The sequence below is a fragment of the Salvelinus sp. IW2-2015 genome, linkage group LG30 (genome assembly GCF_002910315.2).
Source record: "Salvelinus sp. IW2-2015 linkage group LG30, ASM291031v2, whole genome shotgun sequence".
NCBI classification, from domain to species: domain Eukaryota; kingdom Metazoa; phylum Chordata; class Actinopteri; order Salmoniformes; family Salmonidae; genus Salvelinus; species Salvelinus sp. IW2-2015.
Genome location: NC_036869.1, coordinates 16,388,966 through 16,411,325, shown reverse-complemented (window position 1 = coordinate 16,411,325; position 22,360 = coordinate 16,388,966). Strand labels below are relative to the sequence as shown.

The 22,360-nt window shown below is 42.7% G+C and overlaps 1 protein-coding gene across 1 annotated transcript; it reads right to left on the bottom strand.

The window, feature by feature from the left end:
* Window positions 1-418: 418 nt before the first annotated feature.
* On the bottom strand, window positions 419-21,889 carry LOC111955138 (exopolyphosphatase PRUNE1-like). The gene is made up of 8 exons (XM_023975238.2): window positions 21,666-21,889; window positions 11,696-11,800; window positions 10,525-10,730; window positions 10,055-10,239; window positions 9,649-9,807; window positions 7,331-7,425; window positions 4,459-4,617; window positions 419-3,900 (listed from the first exon to the last, which is right to left on the bottom strand). Exons 1-8 carry the CDS (start codon window positions 21,702-21,704, stop codon window positions 3,415-3,417), a joined length of 1,434 nt encoding a protein of 477 aa, XP_023831006.1. The 5' UTR covers window positions 21,705-21,889; the 3' UTR covers window positions 419-3,414.
* Between the last annotated feature and the right edge of the window lie 471 nt (window positions 21,890-22,360).

Below are 22,360 nucleotides of genomic sequence, written 5' to 3'. Positions count from 1 at the left end.
AGGGGTGTGAAATAAGTATGAAATTGTTGCGTTATTTGTTCACTCAGGTTAACTTTATATAATATTAGGTTGTGGTTGAAGATCTGATAACATTAAGTATACAAAATATGTAAAAGTGGACAAAATTAGAAATGGGGCAAATACTTTCACAGCCCTGTATATTCACACAATAGCATGTTGGGACATGACCAAGAATTGCCGGGCGTGGACACACACAGCATATGGTGGGAAAAAATGGTGAGAGAACACCCTAAACAATGTGACACAGCTGACTGGAGGGGTGCGAGTTAGTGACAGGACACTAAAGATTCCAATAGTGCCTTACAGAAACGTTAGCTTTAGGTTATGATTTTGAATCAGCTCAATAACCCAGAATGCTTTTTTGTAAGAAACATGAATGAAACTGGACTACAACACAAACTCTTAAAATACATCTTTAATAGAACAGCATATTTTTTACTCTTATAATATTTTCTTACACGTGGTTTTCACATTCAGTTTTTCTCACTTAAATAAAGGAACCACACAGCAAACACGTCATATCGCATACTTGAATACAAGGGAAGTTGAACCCTGATTGTACTGCATCAAATTCACAAAACTACCCATGCTGAAAGGAACTGCATGTGGAGGGGTTGGGGGGGGGCATCTTTTGATTTAAACCATGAGAAACTGAAAAAGGGAACCAATTTGGTTAAAAAAAACATTGTGAATTACTTGACTTTGTTCAACCTGTTTAGAAGCTAAACAAGTCCAGCTAGCTAATATTTCAAACCTTAAACACATGGAGAAATTAGAACACCACAGAGCACATACAAAAACATGTAATCATGACAAATGGTATAGGAAAGGCATTGAAATTAAAAGGCAAACTAGTGTTTAGTGTTCATATTAAACTGCACAGTCACTGAGCCATTGCATTGTAAATACATTTCCCATGAAACACTTCCACAAAAGGTATGTGGAGATATAAAAAAGAAGACAAACATAATTAGATTTGCTTTTTTGTGACCCCTCTTGGGAACAACGGATTTGGGATACAAGATACAGTACATTGATGTTGACATTGTCAAAAACAAATTTGCTCATGCATGTTTAGCTGGCAAAACATTTAAAAAAATCTAAGCTTGCTGAACATCTACAAGCTAATGATTGCCTAATCCTTAATACCTGAGGCTCAATATAGAAATCTTTCAGAGTATGTTTATTAGCAAACTCATTATCAATACCATGCTAGCTTAGATGCCATATATTGTTTAACTATGAACTAGGTGACTGAACATACCTTCTCACTGTGATGTAGGGAGGATATCAATGAAACTGCATGGTTGATTTATATAATCAAGTATCTTCAACTATACTATCTTCATTTAATATCTTCATTAAATGGTTCAGCACAGTGCTAGTCAACACTTAAAGATGTTTTCTTTTGTCAAAGATATCAAATCAAATTATAACAAAATACAATTTTAGTCCCTACCGTCCTCCCTGCATTTGATCCAAGATCCTAAAGGTTTGGATAGGTGAGAGTAATATGGTGAAAGCTTCACATACCCTAATCAGAGGAAGCCATCATCTTATTACTTCCACGTATCGAAACCTTGTGATCTGGGAACACTGAAAGGGTAGGATCCAAAGGAAGAGACTAGAGACTGAAATGGAATAGTGTCACTGTCTTGTGCTCAGTTTCACTTGGCCAACTGAATTTGAAGATTTTCCCACCAACTACATAACATTAGAGCTGCAGTGTACTGTATGTAGAGAACAGACGTCTAACCAAACAGACATATAATGACTCCACATTCACAACGATTAAAACATGACAAGGCACCAGCCTTAACATCATTACCATGCATAGCAGCCAATGTGTTTGTGTCTATGCATTCATCTGTATGTGGGTTTGCCTGGGTGTGTTTGCACGTCTCTGTGGTACAGTAAGTTGAAAACTACTCCCCAGGCCCAACTACAGCCAGCTAATGAAGCAGACATCTGAACTGATGTTAACTCAAATGAACCGCCACAAGGCTCTCTGGGTACGTGACACAGATTACAGATCAGAGCAATTCATCACTAACTCGGTCCCAGATCTGTTGGTGCTGTATAGTCAACTCTGATGATAGGGGTTGGAAAGAACGCAAACAGATCTCGGATCAGGCTAATTCCTCACTGGTAACATAATCAATGGTGATTCTAGATGATAAGTACATTTGGACAGCTGAAGTAGCTTTGTGATATACATCTCAGTGAGAGAGAGAAAGGTGACTGAGTATATTTAGATCTCTGAACGGGGGCAGGAGGTTCGTATGCATGAATGAGCAGCTGAGTTGCATCCATCATCTGGTATCTATCTATCCACCTCTCTCTCTCTATGGGGAGGATGTGAATTCTTCCCCCTTTTCAGATGGATTCCGACGATGAGAACTTTGTGACTGGTGATAATGTCATCAAGACGTCCCACTAACCATGAAAAGTCCACACACACGAACAAACACGTGTGCTCGCACACACGGCAGGAGATATCACGCGTTCAATCATCAGCCCAATAACGCACATATGAAGCTGTACATAGATTGGTTGCACTAAAAACCAGCAGACTCAGCAGTCTTCCAGGACCAGGACTACTGAAACACATGCTGTCATAATGGATGAAGTCCTTCTCCACTGCAAGATTCTCCCTCATCATAAAGGTTCACTCAAATGCCTGTGACATTGAAATAGGCCCTTCAAAGATGAATTACGTTAGTCCATTATGTATTCTCCACATTTCCAATCCACTCCCCCTACACTTGGAGATGGCGCTAACTAACCAATGAGGCAGTCCCATGTACTCAGATGCGATACAGAGAAAACACACACTTCATTCAACCTCCATCTGGAGTCCTTGATACAGTAGTACTAGTCATCCCTTTTTTTCATCCGGTTGCCAGTCTTTTAGAAGAATATCCTATTCTTCATAATGCTCTATGGTGTTGTTAGTCCTGACTTGAGTAAAGCATCCATAAGAGCTTGGTGATCAGTCTGACGGCCACAGTAGTCCAGGGTTATGTTAATTCGGGCACACCGTAGCAAAACGTGTTGCAACGGAAAACAAAAAACAAGCATTTCTTAGTTCAGATGGTACCTCCCTGTTTTGGGACGTTTTGTTCCTCCTGAACAGGGCCCTGTTTCCAGTCAATGTCAACGGAGCTGCCGATAGCAAACCTAGGATTGCTATATAACCAGTGAGTTACTGTACATAGTCCCTTTGGATTGTCATTATAATTTGCTATGAGATGTCCCTTACGAAACATACAATTGATTAATATGCTTCTGAATTTGAACTTTGAACACTCCTTCTTATAGTCTGTTGGTTGGATTGAGGTGCACGAGGACAGTCAGCCAGGGGTACTAGGATTAAAAGGCATCAACAGAAGGTTATTGTTCACCTGGCCAGTTGCCATCTTTATTTTCCCCTGCTTCCCCTCCCATGCGGCTGAACTTCTCCAAAATGGCTTCCGCGCTGATCCGTGGAAGGCCGGCGTCCAGCGGACAGCCCTCCACCAGGCTGTTCATGGGAGTGGCCGGCACTTGGAAGTCCTCCTCCATCCCAGAGTCCTCGGTGCCCAGCAGGCGGCGGCGGTGGTGCCGGGAGGCTGAGAAGCAGCGGGGGCGGGCGTCGTCGTCAAAACTAGGCGACCCCGTGGGGTCAACGTGGTCGTCCAACTCCTCAAAGTCCTCCGCCTCCCCACAATGCACTTGCTTCTTGTCCCACTCCTTCAGGAAGTTCTTGAGGATAGGCAGCACTTTATTGCGGGAGGCCAGTGCGTTGCCTTGGAGATAAGACTTGATGTTGTTGAAGGGGCTGCTCATGGGAGAGAAGCTCAGAGAGGGGTTGCGCGCCTTTTCTAATGCTTGGCTCACCTGCAGCAGAATGAGAAACACACAGTGTATTGCTATTTCATAATTGCCTTTTTAACATTGACTAATATTCTCAAATTGTCATGCCTGCATTTGCCCAAAAGGCAACTTTGATAGATCTCACTTACAGACATGCTTAATATCAAAGAATAATACATAACAATACCATTTATTTTCACACCAAGGAATAGTTTCTGAGGGCCAATATTAAACTAACTAAGATAGGTTGGTTGGCACAAAAGTAGACCATTTTTGGGGGATATTTTTAAACAGTGGGGCGGAAAGATTCACATCGATATTCAAATGGCCCCTTTACAATAAACTGAACTCATATAAAATACTTTCCATAGTCATGAACACAAATGTGCCGCATATTTAAGAAAGCACAAAATGGGTAAATTCAGCCAAGTCTATTAGAGGGCTACGTGGAACTACTACTTATGATATAACTACCCCTATCAAATCTATTATATTACTACCCCTATAAATATTAAATCATTACACATCATATGGGCATAGGGGTCAATATATTGTAAGTGGGCATGACAGTGCAGTTCATACCTCCTCCCTATAGAGGGTGCTGGAGCTGTAGACCGCCAGCTGCCGATGGGGCTCACTGCGTTCGTTAAAAGAGATTGTCATGGCGACCACCGCACCGAAACGATGTTTGTGACAGAACTCACAAAGCTCCTGTTGTAGGCTCCTCCGCTGTAGGAACACCTGTCGAACAAACGGGATGACGTACAACAGCAAACAAAAAAACTTTATTATATAGAGTACAGAACTTGGTTCAAACACTATTAAAATCTTTCAAATACTTTGAGCGTTTGCTTGGTTCCGTTCCAAAGACCAAGTTCAATCAAGTACAGATACAGTATAAATTATTTCAAATAGTATTTCAACCCAGGTCTGATAGAGAAGAATTCTGGCATGCAACAAAACTGTGCCATGCATGTGTGTACAGTCAACGCATGATACATGTGATGGCTTGGGGCTGAAGCCAGTAAAATAGAAAGCATTTGTAATAATAATATATTTGGCCTCCCGAATGGCACAGCGGTCTAAGGTACTGCATCGCAGTGCTAGAGGCGTTACTACAGAGTCCCATAGGACGGTGCACAATTGGCCCAGCGTCGTCCGGCTTAGGGGAGGGTTAGGCCGGTGGGGCTTTACTTGGCTCATCGCGCTCTAGAGACTCCTTGTGGCGGGCCAGGTGCCTGCGGGCTGACCCCGGTCGCCAGTTGAATGGCGTTTCCTCCGACACATTGGTGCGGCTGGCTACCGGGTTAAGCTGGCGGGTGTTAAGGAGTGCGGTTAGGTGGGTCATGTTTCGGAGGACGCATGACTCCACCTTTGTCTCTCCTGAGCTCTTTGGGGAGTTGCAGCGATGAAACAAGCTAGAAAAAGGGGGTACATTTTTCTAAATTCTGGGATCTTCTGAAATGCAGCAGCGATGGCCACTCAGATATCAGGGAGTGTTCTTAACTAACAGACATGACTCCTGTCACTATTGTTTAGCCTGGTCTGAAGCACCACAGTAGCTACTGATCTATTTCTATTACGCTAATCACTCTACAATTTACGCTCAGAGACGTTAGTTTAATATAGGTGTCACTTTCACTCCTAGATGGCTTGTCACTGCATATACACTACATGGCCAAAAGTATGTGGACACCTGCTCGTCAAACATCTCATTCCAAAATCATGGACATTAATATGGAGTTGGTCCCCCCTTTGCTGCAATAACAGCTTCCACTCTTATGGGAAGGCTTTCCACTAGATGTTGGAACATTGCTGCAGGGACTGGCTTCTATTCAGCTACGAGAGCATTAGTGAGGTCAGGCATAGATGTTGGGAAATTAGGCCTGGCTCGCAGTCGGTGTTCCAATTCATCCCAAAGGTGTTCGATGGAGTTGAGGTTAGGGCTCTGTGCAAGCCAGTCAAGTTCTTCCACACTGATCGTGACAAACCATTTCTGTACGGACCTCGCTTTGTGCACAGGGGCATTGTCATGCTGAAACAGGAAATGGCCTTCCCCAAACTGTTGTCACAAAGTTTGAAGCACAGAATCGTCTAGAATGTCATTGTTTGCTGTAGCGTTAAGATTTCCCTTCACTGGAACTAAGAGGCCTAACCCGAACCATGAAAAACAGCCCCAGACCATTATTCCTCCTCCGCCAAACTTTACAGTTGGCACTATGCATTGGGGCAGGTAGCGTTCTCCTGGCATCCGCCAAACCAAGATTTGTCTGTTGGACTACCAGATGGTGAAGCGTTATTCATCACTCCAGAAAACGTGTTTCCACTGCTCCAGAGTCCAACGCTTGGCATTGCGCATGGTGATCTTAGGCTTGTGTGCGGTTGCTCGGCCATGGAAACCCACTTCATGAAAGCTCCCGACGAAAACAGTACTTGTGCTGCTTCCAGAGGCAGTTTGGAACTTGATAGCGAGTGTTGCAACTGAGGACAGACGCTGCAGCACTCTGCGGTCCCGTTCTGTGAGCTTGTGTGGCCTACCACTTCTCGGCTGAGCCGATGTTGCTCCTAGACGTTTCCACTTCACAATAACAGCACTTACAGTTGACTGGGGCAGCTCTAGCAGGGCAGACATTTGACAAACTGACTTGTGGGAAAGGTGGTATCCTATGACGGTGCCACGTTGAAAGGCCATTCCTACTGCCAATGTTTGTCTATGGAGATTGCATGGCGGTGTGCTCGATTTTAAACACCTCTCAGCAATGGGTGTGGCTGAAATAGCCGAATCCGCTAATTTGAAGGGATGTCCACATACTTTTGTCTATATAGCGTAGTTGCACCTCCCTGAGGCAGAGGCTCCATTGCCAAAATGAATTAGAAAATTGATATTCTCCCAAGATTATAGACATATTGGTAACATTGTAGCATGAATGACTTAAGATTATAATAGTGGAATACAATTCTCTCAAAGGAGTAGGAAATATGACTTGGTGAATCATCTGCAAACCCAAATTTGTTAAAGAGTTGGTTGGTCATTCAAAGGCAAATTAGGCAATTGTAATGCATTGTTGTTAATGGGGAAGAGTAAATGTTCACATACACCCAGTGTGATCCTGAGAGGGTGCTGTTATTAAAGGTAGACTCAGCCATATTCCTTTACCACAAGGAGCAGGGCAACTTCCGACACAAAGACCGCGTGAAGCAGGAGGCTGCACTCGTCAGCATTTGTTGTCAGGCAGCTGTCACAATGCATTAGAGAGATGCAAACTCCTGTGCAGATGTTTAACAGTGTATGTGTTGGTTCTGACGAGTGCAGCCCCTTTCCTTTACACTCTCTTGCTGTACTGCTCTTGTGATTACTTAATATCGTTGAGTCTCAGTTTAAAGCATGGTGGCTTAAGCATGGTGGTGGCAGAGTGGATTAAGTGAAGTAACAGCATGTCTAGACAGTACGTACATCTAGTGTCATATACACAGCGCTGACTGCCAGTCTCAGGTCGCCCCCAGAGACAGCCTTCATGTCCTTTAGCAGGATCTGCTCTGTAGAAAGACCTGTAACACAAACCAATGGGTCAAGCAGTATTACAATGGCATTACAATGGAATTGGGTATAGACACTACTGTATGACAAACACTACAGCATATCATAAGTTACAATGTAGATCATATATACAGAGCCCTGTGTTTTGGTTAATCATGGCACAGGACCTGGATTTTAACCTATATTTTAAGCCTTTTCCAGAAATGAGAATTAGACCATAAATTATAGCAATTGTTAGAGGACATGAAGGCGGGACCATCTGAAATAAAAAAAGAAAACAGGGCAGTTTGATGAAAAAGCTTTAAAATGGGCCATAAGTAGTTGCTACATAAATGTTTTTACTTACAAATTAATTATAATTACCCATTTGATTCTTGAAGAATATAACTTAGAAATGCCTCGAGTTTAGTTCAACTGTCGTACCTCATCATAACCCAAACTATAAGCTTGTTTTACTCCAATGTTTGTAAACAAAGTAAATGTAAACACTGTATAGCCTCAAAACATGATTAAACTAGAATTGTGATGTCATGTATGGTCAGTCCTTGCATCCATAATATGCTTGAAAATATGGAGAGTGGTACTCAGTAATGTGTTGTATTGGATTTGCCCCAAACATTACACTTTGTATTCAGGGCAAAAAGTTGAATTGCTTTGCCACATTTTTGCAGTTTTACTTTAGCGTCTTGTTGCAAACAGGATGCATGTTTTGGAATATTTTTTATTCTGTACAGGACTTCCTCTTTTCACTCTGTCATTTATGTTAGTATTGTGGAGTAACTACAATGTTGTTGATCCATCCTCAGTTTTCTCCTATCACAGCCAATAAACTCTGTAACTGTTTTAAAGTTACCATTGGCCTCATCGTAAAATCCCTGAGCGGTTTCCTTCCTCTCCAGCAACTGAGTTAGTAAAGACACCTGTATCTTTGTATTGACCGGGTGCACTGATACACCCACCATCCAAAGTGTAATTGATAACTTCATTATGCCCAAACGGATATTCAATGACAGCTTTTTTAAACAAAGATTTTACCCATCTACCAGTAGGTGCCCTTTGCCAGGCATTGGAAAGCCTTCCTGGTCTTTGTGGTTGAATCTGTGTTTGAAATTCACTGCTCGACTGAGGGAGCTTATAGATAATTACATGTGTAGGGTACAGAGATGAGGTAATCATTTAAAGTTCATGTTAAACACTGTTATTGCCCACAGAGTGTGACAAACAAATCTCAATTTAATACATTTTAAATTCAGGCTGTAACACAACAGAATGTGGAACAAGTCAATGAGTGTGAAAAGTTTCTGAAGGCGATGTATTATGTGACTTGTTTAGCAAATGTTTACTCCTGAACTTATATAGGCTTTCCATAACAAAGGGGTTGAATACTTATTGACTCAAAAGACATTTCAGCTTTTCATTTTTAACTAATTCGTAAAAAATTTAAAAAACATCATTCCACTTTGACATTATGGGATATTGTGTGTAGGCCAGTGACCAAAAATCTAAATTTCATCCATTTTAAAATCAGGCTGTAACACAACAACAGTTTGAAAAAGTCAAGGGCACTGTATAACATAACACAAACCTGGAATTTGGTCAACACAAGGCAGAACGACCGTCCCCTCGGATTGAAGCTACGGAAGTTCAAGGCCGACCGCGTTACTGCAGGCATTATTAGCAGAAAACAGGATTGCAATCTTTGTGTAAATACATTTTTTTAAAGAAGACAATAGTGGTACCATGGTACCCCGGTCGGCCTTCAACTTGAGTTAGTCAATGAGAGGGGGCAGCACTGAGCTAGCCTGCAACATCACTTCCTGGAGTAGCTCAAACTGTGCATGTTATGTCTCTATGAGATGCCATCTTAACAGACTTTATTTGGCTTCAATGTGCTATTGAGTTTTACATAGGAATGAATGGTGTCACGTGATCAATGTCTTTTTCCAGTCAATGGGTCAACAGAGCAGAGGTTCCTACCTAAGGGGTTTGACATATTATTTTGTTTACTTCTAGATGGTCACTCCACAACATTCTTTTGAGGTTGTGTGAAATCTCAAACTTACTCAACAACATTCTCTTTAAATAATGGTACCACTTTATTTGAACGATATGTCATAACAGTGTCATAATACTGACATAATAATGTCATATCATCTTATGTCAAGTGACAAGGCAGATTCATTTTGTGCACCTCTCAACACTTCTCCCATGGCATGTTTTTCCCACCTTTTTACCTGAGATGTCAAACTTGGCGCTTTGTAGGGACTGGAAGAGGGCGCCCCTGGGCGGCAGGTCAGGGAAACGCGACTCCAGCAGGCAGGACAGTTGGCTGTCCTTGGGTGTGACCTTGCCCGCCTCAGGGGCCATGTTGACACAATCCAGCACGATGGCCCCTGTGTGGGCACACTGCCAAGTATAGGTGAACTGAGCCAATGGTTACTGCTGGCATTGACAAACAAGTGCAACTACAAGAGAATTGTCGAATTCAGTGATAATTCATCCTGCCATATTCCCTGCTGCCTAGTTCTGAGGTATACATTGATTAAAGACCCAGAGACATTGTGGCCCTTGAGGACTGGAGTTTGACACATGTTATAGAGAATGCTGGATGTAAGAGAATTATTGATGTAGCAACCTTACCGTATAATAATTGAGCCACCTGTCTGTCTAACACTTCAGGTGCCTTGTGGTGAATGTGCTCTGTCACCAAGGTAGCACAGGAACCCACGGTTTCCACGGTGACAGAACAGGACATGGAGGGTGTCCTCTCGAGGTGGTGGTGGTCAATGACTTCCACAACTGCCTCCTCCAAGTCGATGTCGGCACTACAGGGAAAAGTCAGGGTTGAGTGAATATTGTGAAATACGTTGTGTCATACATCCTAAACTATGTGTTTCCTCAATCTTGGTCCAGGAAACTGGCCCTGCACATATCAGGCACTTTCTCATAACTTTGACCTGTGTTGTCAATACTACTTGATACTGTAGGTATCAGTGGAAGAAAATCTGAGTGAGAGAAAAGCAAAGAGATGGCAACGTAGAGAATGAGAGAAAGAGAATGCGAGTTTAGAACAGAAAATAAATAGAAAGAGTAATGTTGCAACCGATGACCTAGGAAGCACGTTGTGGTCCACCAGGGTGAGCATCAACCTCTTGGCTCTATGGAGCCCTGCCAGGTCCACCTCGTCACGGAACACCAGAGCCTCCGGCGGAACACCGCTCTCCTTCAATAGGAACACGTTGTCGGACCGCAGGTGGAACTCAGCCCTCGGGATGTTCAGCACCGGCACCACAGTCTTACCTGAGCTGCCAGACGTCTGGGAACAAAGGGGGATGGAAGAAGAGGAGGAGAAAAAGAGGGAAGGATAGGAGAGGGAGACCAGATCAAAACAGATATCTGACACCAACGCACCTTCCTGATGAGGCTAGCTGGGATTCCTCTGCAATGTTTTTGTCCATCTTCTCAGGCCTTGGGGGATCTTGAGTATCTGAGGTTGTGTGAATATTTCATGAGTAGCGGGGGGGTATAGGCTAGCGAGCAGCTTTAACCAGGGGTTAGGGAGGACGGATGGATCAATGCAGTAATGAAAGATAAGAAGAGACTGGTGCCCGGTGGCCAGGGCACAGACACTGTTTTTATGCTTGAGTGACTCTGAGGGTTGTCTGCTCCTATTTTGGAAAATGCTGGGCATTTTGATTACGCTTGGTCAAGCTATTCATGGCCCTCAGACTTACAAATGAGTCACTCAGTGCAAATTCCGCGCCTGCGGTGCTTCAGAACTTTGGCCCAGCTCTTTCAACTCTGTTCACAAGTCAAAGAGAAGATACTTATTCATTACCGCATAGCAGGACGTATTCGTCCACCAATTTGCTTTCAAACAACTGCACTATAGAGTTGTCATTTTGCTTGTATGGGACTTAAAAGGAAAATTCAAGTCAAAAACTATCTTTTGGTATTTGTTTCATTAGTCCACTGTTGATACAGTCCCAAAATGTTTTGCATACCAGCAATCAAGTTTTGAAGATATAGAACTTTAAAGAATATATTGTTCATAATTAGATAAGCTCTTTATGGAAGCCTCTGGGGAGCCTAAAATGTTGTCAAGGGCCCGTGGGCCCCACTTTCGGCGGCCCTGAAGTAAAGTGTCAATATTTATTACAGTATAAAAACCTAAACATATGAGGAGGGGAATGAATACTTCAGGTATGCTAACTTATTTCCGACCTGGGTTGAGGGATTCCCTAATGAGAGGCGGTACAGGCTAGAAGCTAGCTGACTCACTTTGGACAGAAAGTAGGCGAAGGCGAGGGACGACACCATGGAGTCGAGGTCACAGGCCTCGTTGCCAAGGATGACGTGGATCCCAGAGCTTCCCTCCGCACTGCCCTAAGGAGGTTATAAAAATAAAGGAAGGAGGTAGAAAAAGAAGGGGGCAAGAGGGTGGTAAAATTCTGTCAGCTTTATACTTTGCAGATTTGTAAACAGTTTTTTTAACACAGCCAAGGCTACACTAGTCAAAATGTAAAAAACATTAGTATCATCTAAACCAAGGGTTTCCAACCTTTTATAGCACCTTCCAACCTTTGTACTTTTCCAAATTAGTTTTTCTTGGTTTTACACTCTCAAAATTACAATTGTTCATAGAGAAACAATGGAATTTGATGTTCTGAACCCCTGTCAATGCTTAAATCACAGCAGAAGACCATTTTTGAGGGCATTTTGCTAAAAAGTCCTGTGCTTGTCTAACAATTTTTTTGCTGCTGCATATGTCATGACAGAGTTTGCTAAACAAAAGCCAACCCGATTGATAGAAATAATCCTGCCATAATCCTGCCAGGTAAGCCTACTTTTCAGTTAATATTTCATTAAGAAGGTGTTGGAGAAAGTCTTTCTGTCTACGCAGAAGACAGTTATCATGATTGCTAACTAGCTACACGAAGTGAATGGTAGAGACAAACTCGTGCACCACACAGACATACAGGGGCAATATAGCTTGACATTAATTGGCAGATATAGTGTTATGTTTGTCTTTTTAAGCCAATTGTGGCTAACTAGGGGTGGGATAATGTAAATGTAGATTTGATTGGATAGTAGGCGGGAACTTGAGATGTCTGATACTTGTGAGATTTGTTTATGACAGTTTGCGGTGGAACACGTGAAAAATACATGCACTTTCAGAATTGTTTCGTGAGCTACTTATAGGTGGGCTGCAAGCTTCTGGTAGCTCGCGATCAACCTGTTGGAGACCCAAACAGTCGGCAGAATTTTTGATACCTACCTGCAGTCAGTTATTGATTAGCCAAAATTTAGCCTACTGAAACAAATCCTATTTTGACTGAAATGGTTGCCTTATGTCAGTCAGGCTCACAGTAGTTAGTTAGCATCTAGCCTATGCTAACATTTTTGGACTGCTGTTTATAATCTAATTAAGCTTATCAACGAACATCAACTACCTTAAGTTTAATAACAGTGAGTGAATGTGCAGCTGAAACTGTGATATAGCCTTATTGGACTCAGCGGGATGTTTTCATTTGGATCATTTAGCTGTCGGTTGGTAGACCCACTGTGATAATGAGTGTGATTAGTCTCGCTTTATCTGTGACATGATGGAAGAAACAGTGTTATTACTGACAACGGGGGGGAGACGGCCTTGCTGTGATGTGATGATTCAAAAGCAGTGAAAGCACTAATTACCAGTGTGTGTGGCAGCATTCAGTATAAACACAAAAAAGCCAAACCAGCCATCTGGATTCAGCAAAGTTCTTCTGACCCCCTATGCTCTGCATTGTGAACACTTGAATGAGCTAGTTCAGTTAGTTTCTCAACCTGTATTTACCTGTAAATTAGGAGAGAAGGCCCAAACACAAACTATTTAGCAGGTATTTATATGCTAAGAACTACTTTGCCCCATCAGGCCACCATAGATTTAACAATGATTCTATAAGGTTAGTCCACGATTGTACTTTGTGAACCAGCGTAACAAGGATAGGATCTCTCCTGTTGATCTCAACATATTGGGAGTTGATGTGCATCCTATTGACTTCAATGGTAAATCAAGAAATATAGCCAGGTCTGCCTCCTAGACTGGTTTTTCAGAGAGACTGGTGGAGAGAGCCATTCCGCCCCATGTTAAGGGCCCCAAGGGTGAGTGTACGGGCAGCCAGTGTGAGTGTACTACGACATGGCGTCATGGCCGCCCAGCCTCCCCTTCCCTCGCATCTCCCTCTTCCCAGCGTGCCTGTCACCTCCTATAAGCCGTAGTAGTGGTCAGACCCGGGCAGGCAAGCAGGAACCAAAAGGAGGCTATATTTAACCACAGAGTGTGTGTGCAGCAGAGCTCTCCAACTGTGACTCCACGACTGTTCCATGGCAAATAGAACGATTCAGGACCACCTCTATAACAGCTATAGTAATCCAGTACTGCAGTACCCATTCAAGGACGAGGCTAGAAATATAAACAAGGGTTAGATAAGAGATGAACAACTTGGTTGGTGGGAAAATGTAGGCCTGTGACACAAATATGGAAGTGCAGAGGGGGAATGTTATGATAGTAAAATGATCATGATAGGATGCTCTGATTCACGCAGCTCTGAACTTTATGCATGTCCTTGTGCACCTGTTTTGTTTGCCATCAATTGTAGATAATGGTGTTAATGGGAAATGCTAACTGTTTTGCAACGGGCTTCATATGCAACTCACTCTATTACTCAGGAATGTCAATTACTGTTTTATAACAGGGCACTGCTGTTTTCTAACAGTAATCCTCATATCCCACGCTAATGTGAATTCTACCACTTTAACAGAACAATCCATTTAGGCCTGCATTTGAGTGCAGCGTTCAGACCAAGGATCACTGAGACACTTTGTCAGCTTCATTGAGTTGATATTGCTGAGTCAACAGTGTTCCATTATTACTCAAGCACAAATCAAATGCAGTAACGCACACTGGCTACTCTCACTTGTCTCCCTTTCAGAGTGACCTATCATAGCTCTCATTCCATCTGGTTGATGTAAAACCACACTACACTGAGGCATTCTCTCTCCAATCCACTTTCTAAGTGTTCTACAGGCCTCAAGGATTTGGAAAGGTAATGCTAACACCCTGATAAACCGTGGAATTGGTGGATAAAGTCGCAAGGCGTGTGGAGAGAGGGAGGAGTGTCACGATCGTCGTAATAACATTCAGACCAAAGCGCAGCGTGAAATCGGTTCGACATTTTATTAGAAGTGAACCGCACAAAAAAACAATAAAGCGCAAACGACACGTGAAGCTATGGAGTGCTCACAGGCAACTACACATAAACAAGATCCCACAAAAACCAGTGGGGAAATGGCTGCCTAAATATGATCCCCAATCAGAGACAACGCTAAACAGCTGCCTCTGATTGGCAACCATACCAGGCCAACATAGAAATAAAACAACCTAGATTACCCACCCTAGTCACACCCCGACCTAACCAAAATAGAGAATAAAAAGGCTCTCTATGGTCAGGGCCTGACAAGGAAAGACAAGCCTTATTCTTCCTCATTCTATATTTCTTTCTCGTCCTCATCATCTGTATAACATTTCAGTTAAATAAATTCCACTTTGAGTCCCCTTTTGTTGGGAATAGTGTTATTTTATGTAGGTAATGGTGTAATTTTAGGCAACGCTTATGAACTTCGGTAGTTGGACATACCTTAGATAGGCAAAAATGTCTTTTAATCTGTCTGTCGGCATATTTCAAGACATGACATATGAGGGTGAAGTGAGATACCCGACGGGTTGGACGATACTTTTCTCGTCAATCATATTTAAAAAACGTATACTTAAAAACTGGAAATTAACCAATCGTCCGTCGTTAACGGAAGGTCCAATGCTTTATTTTCAAAAAATGTGAAGCGTATAGGCTACGGAGAGAAACAAAATGGTGCAGTTTGAGGCCATGTGGCGGAAAGTGATGCGGGCGCTGGAGATGGGGGTGTGTGCTCCTGGGTCTGGGCAGGTGTGATGTAGTTGATGTTTGTATGATGTTGTCGTTTGTATGTATATGTTTTAATATTGTTTTTGTATTGTTTATAAAAGATCAAATCAAGTCTTAGGAAAAGAAATGGACCATTTCAACAATGTCAGAATTGACCAATACCAATTTATTCTGCCAGTAATTACAATATCATAACAACAGAATTATGGCACACATAGTCAAGGAAGGAAATGTCTGACCTCTACAGATCTCTCTGTCTTGATCTAGGCTACTGTCTCGATCTATTGAACATACCCGTAGTCTTGCCCCATCACTGAAAAGAAAGACTGCTGCAGCCAATAACCTTATATTGACTCTAAGTGTTTGATTATGGGAAAGGTGAGCATGTTGATGAACATGTGGATGAGCATGTTGTGGACTCCCCAACCCCAGTGTGTGGGCATGAGACAGGACAGGCATACAAAACGTTAGGCTAGTTCTCTTATTCTAGCTCCACAGTAGGCAGAGTAGTCAGGGATGACCCCAGACATAAACATTAACACATAGGGCAGGTGTCACGTGTGACTAGAGTGGGCATTCTAGTTTCTTTATTTCTATGTTTTCTATTTCTTTGTGTTTGGCCGGGTGTGGTTCTCAATCAGAGGCAGCTGTCTATCGTTGTCTCTGATTGGGAATCATACTTAGGCAGCCTTTTTCCCACCTGTGTTTGTGGGTAGTTGTTTTCTGTATAGTTTAGTTACCTTACAGAACTGTTTGTTTTTCTCTTTGTTATTTTTGTTCACGTGTTCTGATTAAATAAAATATCATGAACACGTACCACGCTGCGCTTTGGTCCAGTCATTTCCAGGAAGAGGATCGTGACAGCGGGTTTCCCAAACACCGATTAGTCTAGTCCTACAACTAAAAATCCATTTTAATTAGGAATCTCCAATGACATAGACTTTCAGCCCAGGACCAGGCTTAATCCATGTCCAGAAATGTGTATTTATTGATTTTTATTTTACCCTTATTTTACCAGGTAAGTTGACTGAGAACACATTCTCATTTACAGCAACAACCTGGATGAATGAGACCATTCCCTCATACCATGAGGTATGAAGGTGTTAGGGTTCGTTCCTTTCGTCCTTGTCAATCATCATTGGCTCATTGGTGAAATTAGCATTATGACAATATATTTAATTAAATCATTCAAAAACCTTTATTAATCCAATTGCAAACAGAAGTTGACAATCGGGGAAATAGCATGCATGCAAGTTCTGCATCAAACAAAAGGTCTCAAGTTGTTTTATTAAACCGAAGTCCAGCCTTAGTGATGTCACTGACTACGTCATTACCTTCTACTCCTGAGACCAAGCCCATGCATCCATAGCTATACAGACATAGAGTTTCAGTGTTATCTAAAAGCTAGGCAATAAATGTCCCCTCCCCAAAGTTGATTTATTGTGGAATGTCTGATTAGTATCTTGTCTCAAGAGGACCACAATGGAAATAAGTCCCAGACTTTAGTGTGTGTTATCCTCGATGATTTTATTCATGTGCATGTATGGCTTTTAAGTTTTATGTGTGTTTTTTTTTTTTATGGTCGAATTAATAAACTAAACTAAACTCTTATCTCCCACACCCCCCTGCAGAGTTCTGTCTCAGTCACTGTCACGCCCTGACCATAGAGAGCTTTTTATCCTCTATGTTGGTTAGGTCGGGGTGTGACTAGGGTGAGTTATCTAGGTGAATATATATATCTATGTTGGCCTGGTATGGTTCCCAATCAGAGGCAGCTGTTTATCGTTGTCTCTGATTGGGGATCATATTTAGGCAGCCATTTCCCCATTGTGCTTTGTGGGATCTTGTTTTTGTGTAGTGCCTGTGAGCACTGCATTTTCTTCACGTATCGTTTGTTCGTTTATTGTTTTGTTTTGCTGTGACTTTCACATAGTAATAAAAAGATGTGGAACCCAGATCACGCTGCGCTTTGGTCCAGTTATTATGACGAGCGTGACAGTCACACATGTATAATAGGGGTCTTCTTTATAAGAGAGAGAAAGAGCAAACAACTGTGGAACAATTCTAAAACTCTATAATGAATATATATATTGTTAATCTGTAGTCAAGGACCCTATAAATGTAAAGAGGGAGGGGTCTTATAACCCCTCCCCTTCTATTAATAAAACATAAGCATTATCAATTATTCTAATACATCAAACATTTTGGTACAGCCCTTATCATGACCCCTAGGTGAACCCGACAAGGGAAAGACTGGGAATTTAGCCAGCACTACTCTTAAGATAAGTGCCATTGGATTTTTAGTGACCACCGAGAGTCAGGACACTCGTTTAACATCCCATCTGAAAGACAGCACCCTACACAGGGCAATGTCCCCAATCACTGCCCTGGGGTATTGGGATAATTATTTTAGACCAGAAGAAAGAGTGCCTCCTATTGGCTCTCCAACACCACTTCCAGCAGCATCTGGTCTCCCATCCAGGGACCGACCAGGACCAACATTGCTAAGCTTCAGAGGCAAGCCAGCAGTTGGATGCAGGGTGGTATGCTCCTGGCTCAAACCAGCCCTTAGTCTCCAGCCATGTGATGAAGCAATAATGTGAAGTGACAGTGGCTAAGCTAAGGCTACCCAGTGCCCACCAGAATACAGAGACCTTCTGTATGGCAGTATCCAGACATAACCTGACCTAAGTGGTTGATATTTACCAAACAGTAGCATCTGACTGGAGGGTAGAAACATTAAATCTAACAGACGACAAGAGCCAGGAAGTATGCCACGAAGCTTTGATTACGTCCATATAAAATTGGAAATCATACTTGGAGGATGCCAGGAGTGAAGAACTTTTAAGTGAATAGATCATAACCCATTGGCTTGTGAGTAATGGTGGGTTAAGGAATGCTTGCCCCTTGCTCGCTGCACTTCAAAAAGAAAATAGGCCACTACAAACTACAACTTGGCCTACTACAGTACATACTGTACTACAGTGTCATAAAGAGAGGGTTTTAAGAAGGGAATTCAATTCAGCCCATTTCATGTTTTAATTCGTGTTACGTCATGTCTCAAATGTGTTCTCTGATATGATATCCCACCACAGCTGTTCTCTGACGGAAAGAAAATAACTAAAGTAAAGAGCGTTAATGGTGACTACTAAAAAGAAATGACCGACCCCTTGAAATTAGACACCTACCCTTTAAACCTTTGCTGTGCCTGACAGCCAAAGACAGTGGAAGGAGGGGGGGATGAGATGTCTGCCATCCCGGCATAGTGACAGAGGTGCCACCTAATGTCACTATTAATGTCACATGCACAACAGTCAAGCAGTTGGGCCACAGGAATTTGGATGTGAGAGCTTTAGCCCAGACTCCGCCCACCTAGACTACAGTGCATTCGGAAAGTATTCAGACCCCTGATTTTTTCCACATTTTGTTACGTTACAGCCTTATTCTAAAATGGATTAATACATTTAAAAAAAATCCTCAGCAATCTACACACAATAGCCCATAATGACGAAGTGAAAACAGGTTTTTAGACATTTTTGAAAATTTATTAAAAATAAAACACAGAAATACCTTATTTACATAAGTATTCAGACCCTTTGCTATGAGACTAGAAATTGAGTTCAGGTGCATCCTGTTTCTATTGGTCATCCTTGAGATGTTTCTACAACTTGATTAGAGTCCACCTGTGATAAATTAAATTGATTGGACATGATTTGGAAAGGCACACACTTGTCTAAATAAGGTTCCACAGTTGATGTCAGAGCAAAAACCAAGCCATGAGGTCGAAGGAATTGTCCGTAGAGCTCTGAGACAGGATTGTGTCAAGGCGCAGATCTGGGGAAGGATACCAAAAACATTCTGCAGCATTGAAGGTCCACAAGACCACAGTGGCCTCCATAATTCTTAAATGGAAGAAGTTTTGGGGGTCTCCCGAGTGGAGCAGCATTCTAAGGCACTGCATCTCAGTGCTTGAGGCATCATTACAGACCCGCATTCGATCCCAGGCTGTGTCACAACTGGCCGTAACCGGGAGTCCCATAGGGCGGCGCACAATTGGCCCAGCGCCGTCCGGGTAAGGGGAGGGTTTGGCCGGGGGGCTTTACTTGGCACATGGTGATCTAGTGACTGTTTATGGCAGCCTGCATGTTGACCTCGTCGTTAGCTGAACGGTGTTTCCTCCGACACCTTGACTGGTGTCGGCTGGCATCCAGGTTAAGCAGGCGGGTGTTAAGGAGTGCGGTGGTGGGTCATGTTTCGGGGGACGCATGGCTCGACCTTCGCCTCTTCCGAGCCCGTTGGTGAGTAGCAGCGATGAGACAAGATCGTAATTGAAATTGGGAGAAAAAGAGGGTAAAATACACCAACAAAAAATTATAGAAGAAGTTTGGAACCACCAAGACTTCCTAGAGCTGGCTGCCTGGCCAAACTGAGCAATCAGGGGAGAAGGGCCTTGGTCAGGGAGGTGACCAAAAACCCGATAGTCACGCTGACAAAGCTCTAGAGTTCCTCTGTGGAGATGGGAAAACCTTCCAGAAGGACAACCATATCTGCAGCACGCCACCAATCAGGCCTTTATGGTAGAGTGGCCAGACGGAAGCCATTCATCAGTAAAAAACTCATGACAGCCCACTTGGAGTTTGCCAAAAGGCACCTAAAGACTCTCAGACCATGAGAAACAACATTATCTGGTCTGATGAAACCAAGATTGAATTCTTTGGTCTGAATGTCAAGCGTCAGGTCTGGAAGAAACCTGGCATCATCCCTACAGTGAAGCATGGTGCTGGAAGCATCATGCTGTGGGGATGTTTTTTAGCGGCAGGGCCTGGGAGACTAGTCAGGATCGAGGCAAAGATGAACGGATCAAAGTACAGAGAGATCCTTGATGAAAACATGCTCCAGAGCGCTCAGGACCTCAGACTGGGGTGAAGGTTCACCTTCCAACAGGACAACGACCCTAAGCACACAACCAAGACAACGCAGGAGTGGCTTTGGGACAAGTCTCAATGTCCTTGAGTGGCCCAGCCAGAGCCCGGACTTGAACCCGATCTAACATCTCTGGAGAGACCTGAAAACAGCTGTGCAGCAACGCTCCCCATTCAACCTGACAGAGCTTGAGCGGATCTGCAGAGAGGAATGGGAGAAACTCCTCAAATTCAGGTGTGCCAAGCTTGTAGCATCATACCCAAGAAGACTCAAGGCTGTAATCGCTGCCAAAGGTGCTTCAACAAAGTACTGAGAAAAGGGTCTGAACACTTATGTAAATATGATATTCCGTTATTTTTATTATAAATTTACACACATTTCTAAAAACCTGTTTTTGCTGTGTCATTGTGGGCTATTGTGTGTAAATTGATGAGGGGGAAAAACTATTTAATACATTTTAGAATAAGGCTGGAACGTGACAAAATGTGGGAAAAGTCAAGGGGTCTGAATACTTTCCGAATGCACTGTATATAGACAGGCGAACCAGCCACACATGGCAGCTTTCGTCTTGATTGTGCACACACTGAGAGAATACATGGTCAGTAAATGCCAGGGATGGGGCAGATAGGGAATTGTTTAAGAGATTATTTTCCATGTCTAGCTCTTTGCACTTGACTAAAAAGTCATACAAATGATTAACCCTCACGGCATCGGTTATCTGACTCTACTGTGACAACACTTTGCTAAATATATTGAAAACATACCAACGAGGCCTGGTGTGGGGTTTGCTGTGCAAGAACTGCATCATGCAATATTCGACAATGACTGTAATGGAAGTTACGGTGGGCAATATTCTACCTCCTATTGTTCTCTGACAACTCATCCACACACCACCCCCTCATTAGTCATGGCGCTCTGTGGTTTGTGTATGTTTTTACAACAGGAAGATATGCATACTTTGTATGAAGAAAAAACATTTGAATCTTGAACCAAACTGCAATTTGACTCTATGTTCAATCAATAAACTCTCAATTTTAGTTGACAGTTGGCTGTCAAGACTAAACTTTTCAATTTCACTCCGTGACAAGAGTAACTGACTCAAAGCCACAAGAGCTATAATACATTTCAAACGTTACTTGTTAGCGGGAGGTAGTTGCAGAAACGTTGGAATGGTTTAGTAATAGAATAGTACATTATGAGTAATATATTAGTAATACGCTAGCTAATTCAATAGGGGAAAAAACAAATATGGCATGACAGACTGCAGAGAGAGCACGCGATGGACAGGGCTAGTCTTGAGCAGAGCAACTGAGACATTTGTAAAATATGCTATGCATAGTAAACGTGTTCGTGTGTTTGCCTACCTTTATTGCAGCACTACATCTCTGTAGAAACCCCTCCATTTTCGCCAGCGTAAAGCACGCCCAGGATATTCTGTTAAACAGAATGTTTACAGACCTGGGTCCTGTGCAAAGACAAGTTGACAAATATTCCTACACCACGTTTTGAAAAACAGCAGCTCCTGAAGTGTAGCGGGTATAATGTAGAAAGTGGTAGTGGTGGGTCCTTCGCGAATGAACGGCTCTTTTTGAACGGCTCTTTCTGGTGAACGTCAGGAACCGAATTGCATCTGCGAAAGAGCAGTTCATTTAGCTCCCTGATTTGCATATTGTTACTGCTTTTTCAGTAACAATATGATTAACGATTATCTGCAGATAAGTTATAAAAACATTGTATGAAGATTGTAATTCCTCACTGCAGGAACAATAAATAGTGAGGTGAGATACGTTTTCAAGTCCACACACATTTTGCTGTACATTCCTTTTTTTGCAGGTCATCTAATAATATGGTCTGGTAAAAATGTATTTGAATTCACATGTCACGATCTGACACAATGGGAGGTAACTTTGTAGGCTTAAATTAGATATTTGCATGGTTTTCATGGTTTTATGTAATTGTTTTAAGCGCTACTGAACGAAGAGCCGTTTAGGCGCCAAATGAGCGGCTCTTTTAGCCTAACGGAGGCAATGAGCCGGCTCACTGAAAAGACTCGGAACGC

Excerpts from the sequence above, each read along its gene's own strand:
- LOC111955138 (XM_023975238.2), bottom strand. The coding sequence starts at position 21,704 with ATGGAGGGGTTTCTACAGAGATGTAGTGCTGCAATAAAG. Across the intron at positions 9,808-10,054 it reads GGTGGCTCAATTATTATACG|GGGCCATCGTGCTGGATTGT; the intron begins GTAAGGTTGCTA and ends GTGCCCACACAG. Across the intron at positions 7,426-9,648 it reads CGCCAAGTTTGACATCTCAG|GTCTTTCTACAGAGCAGATC; the intron begins GTAAAAAGGTGG and ends TTTGTGTTACAG.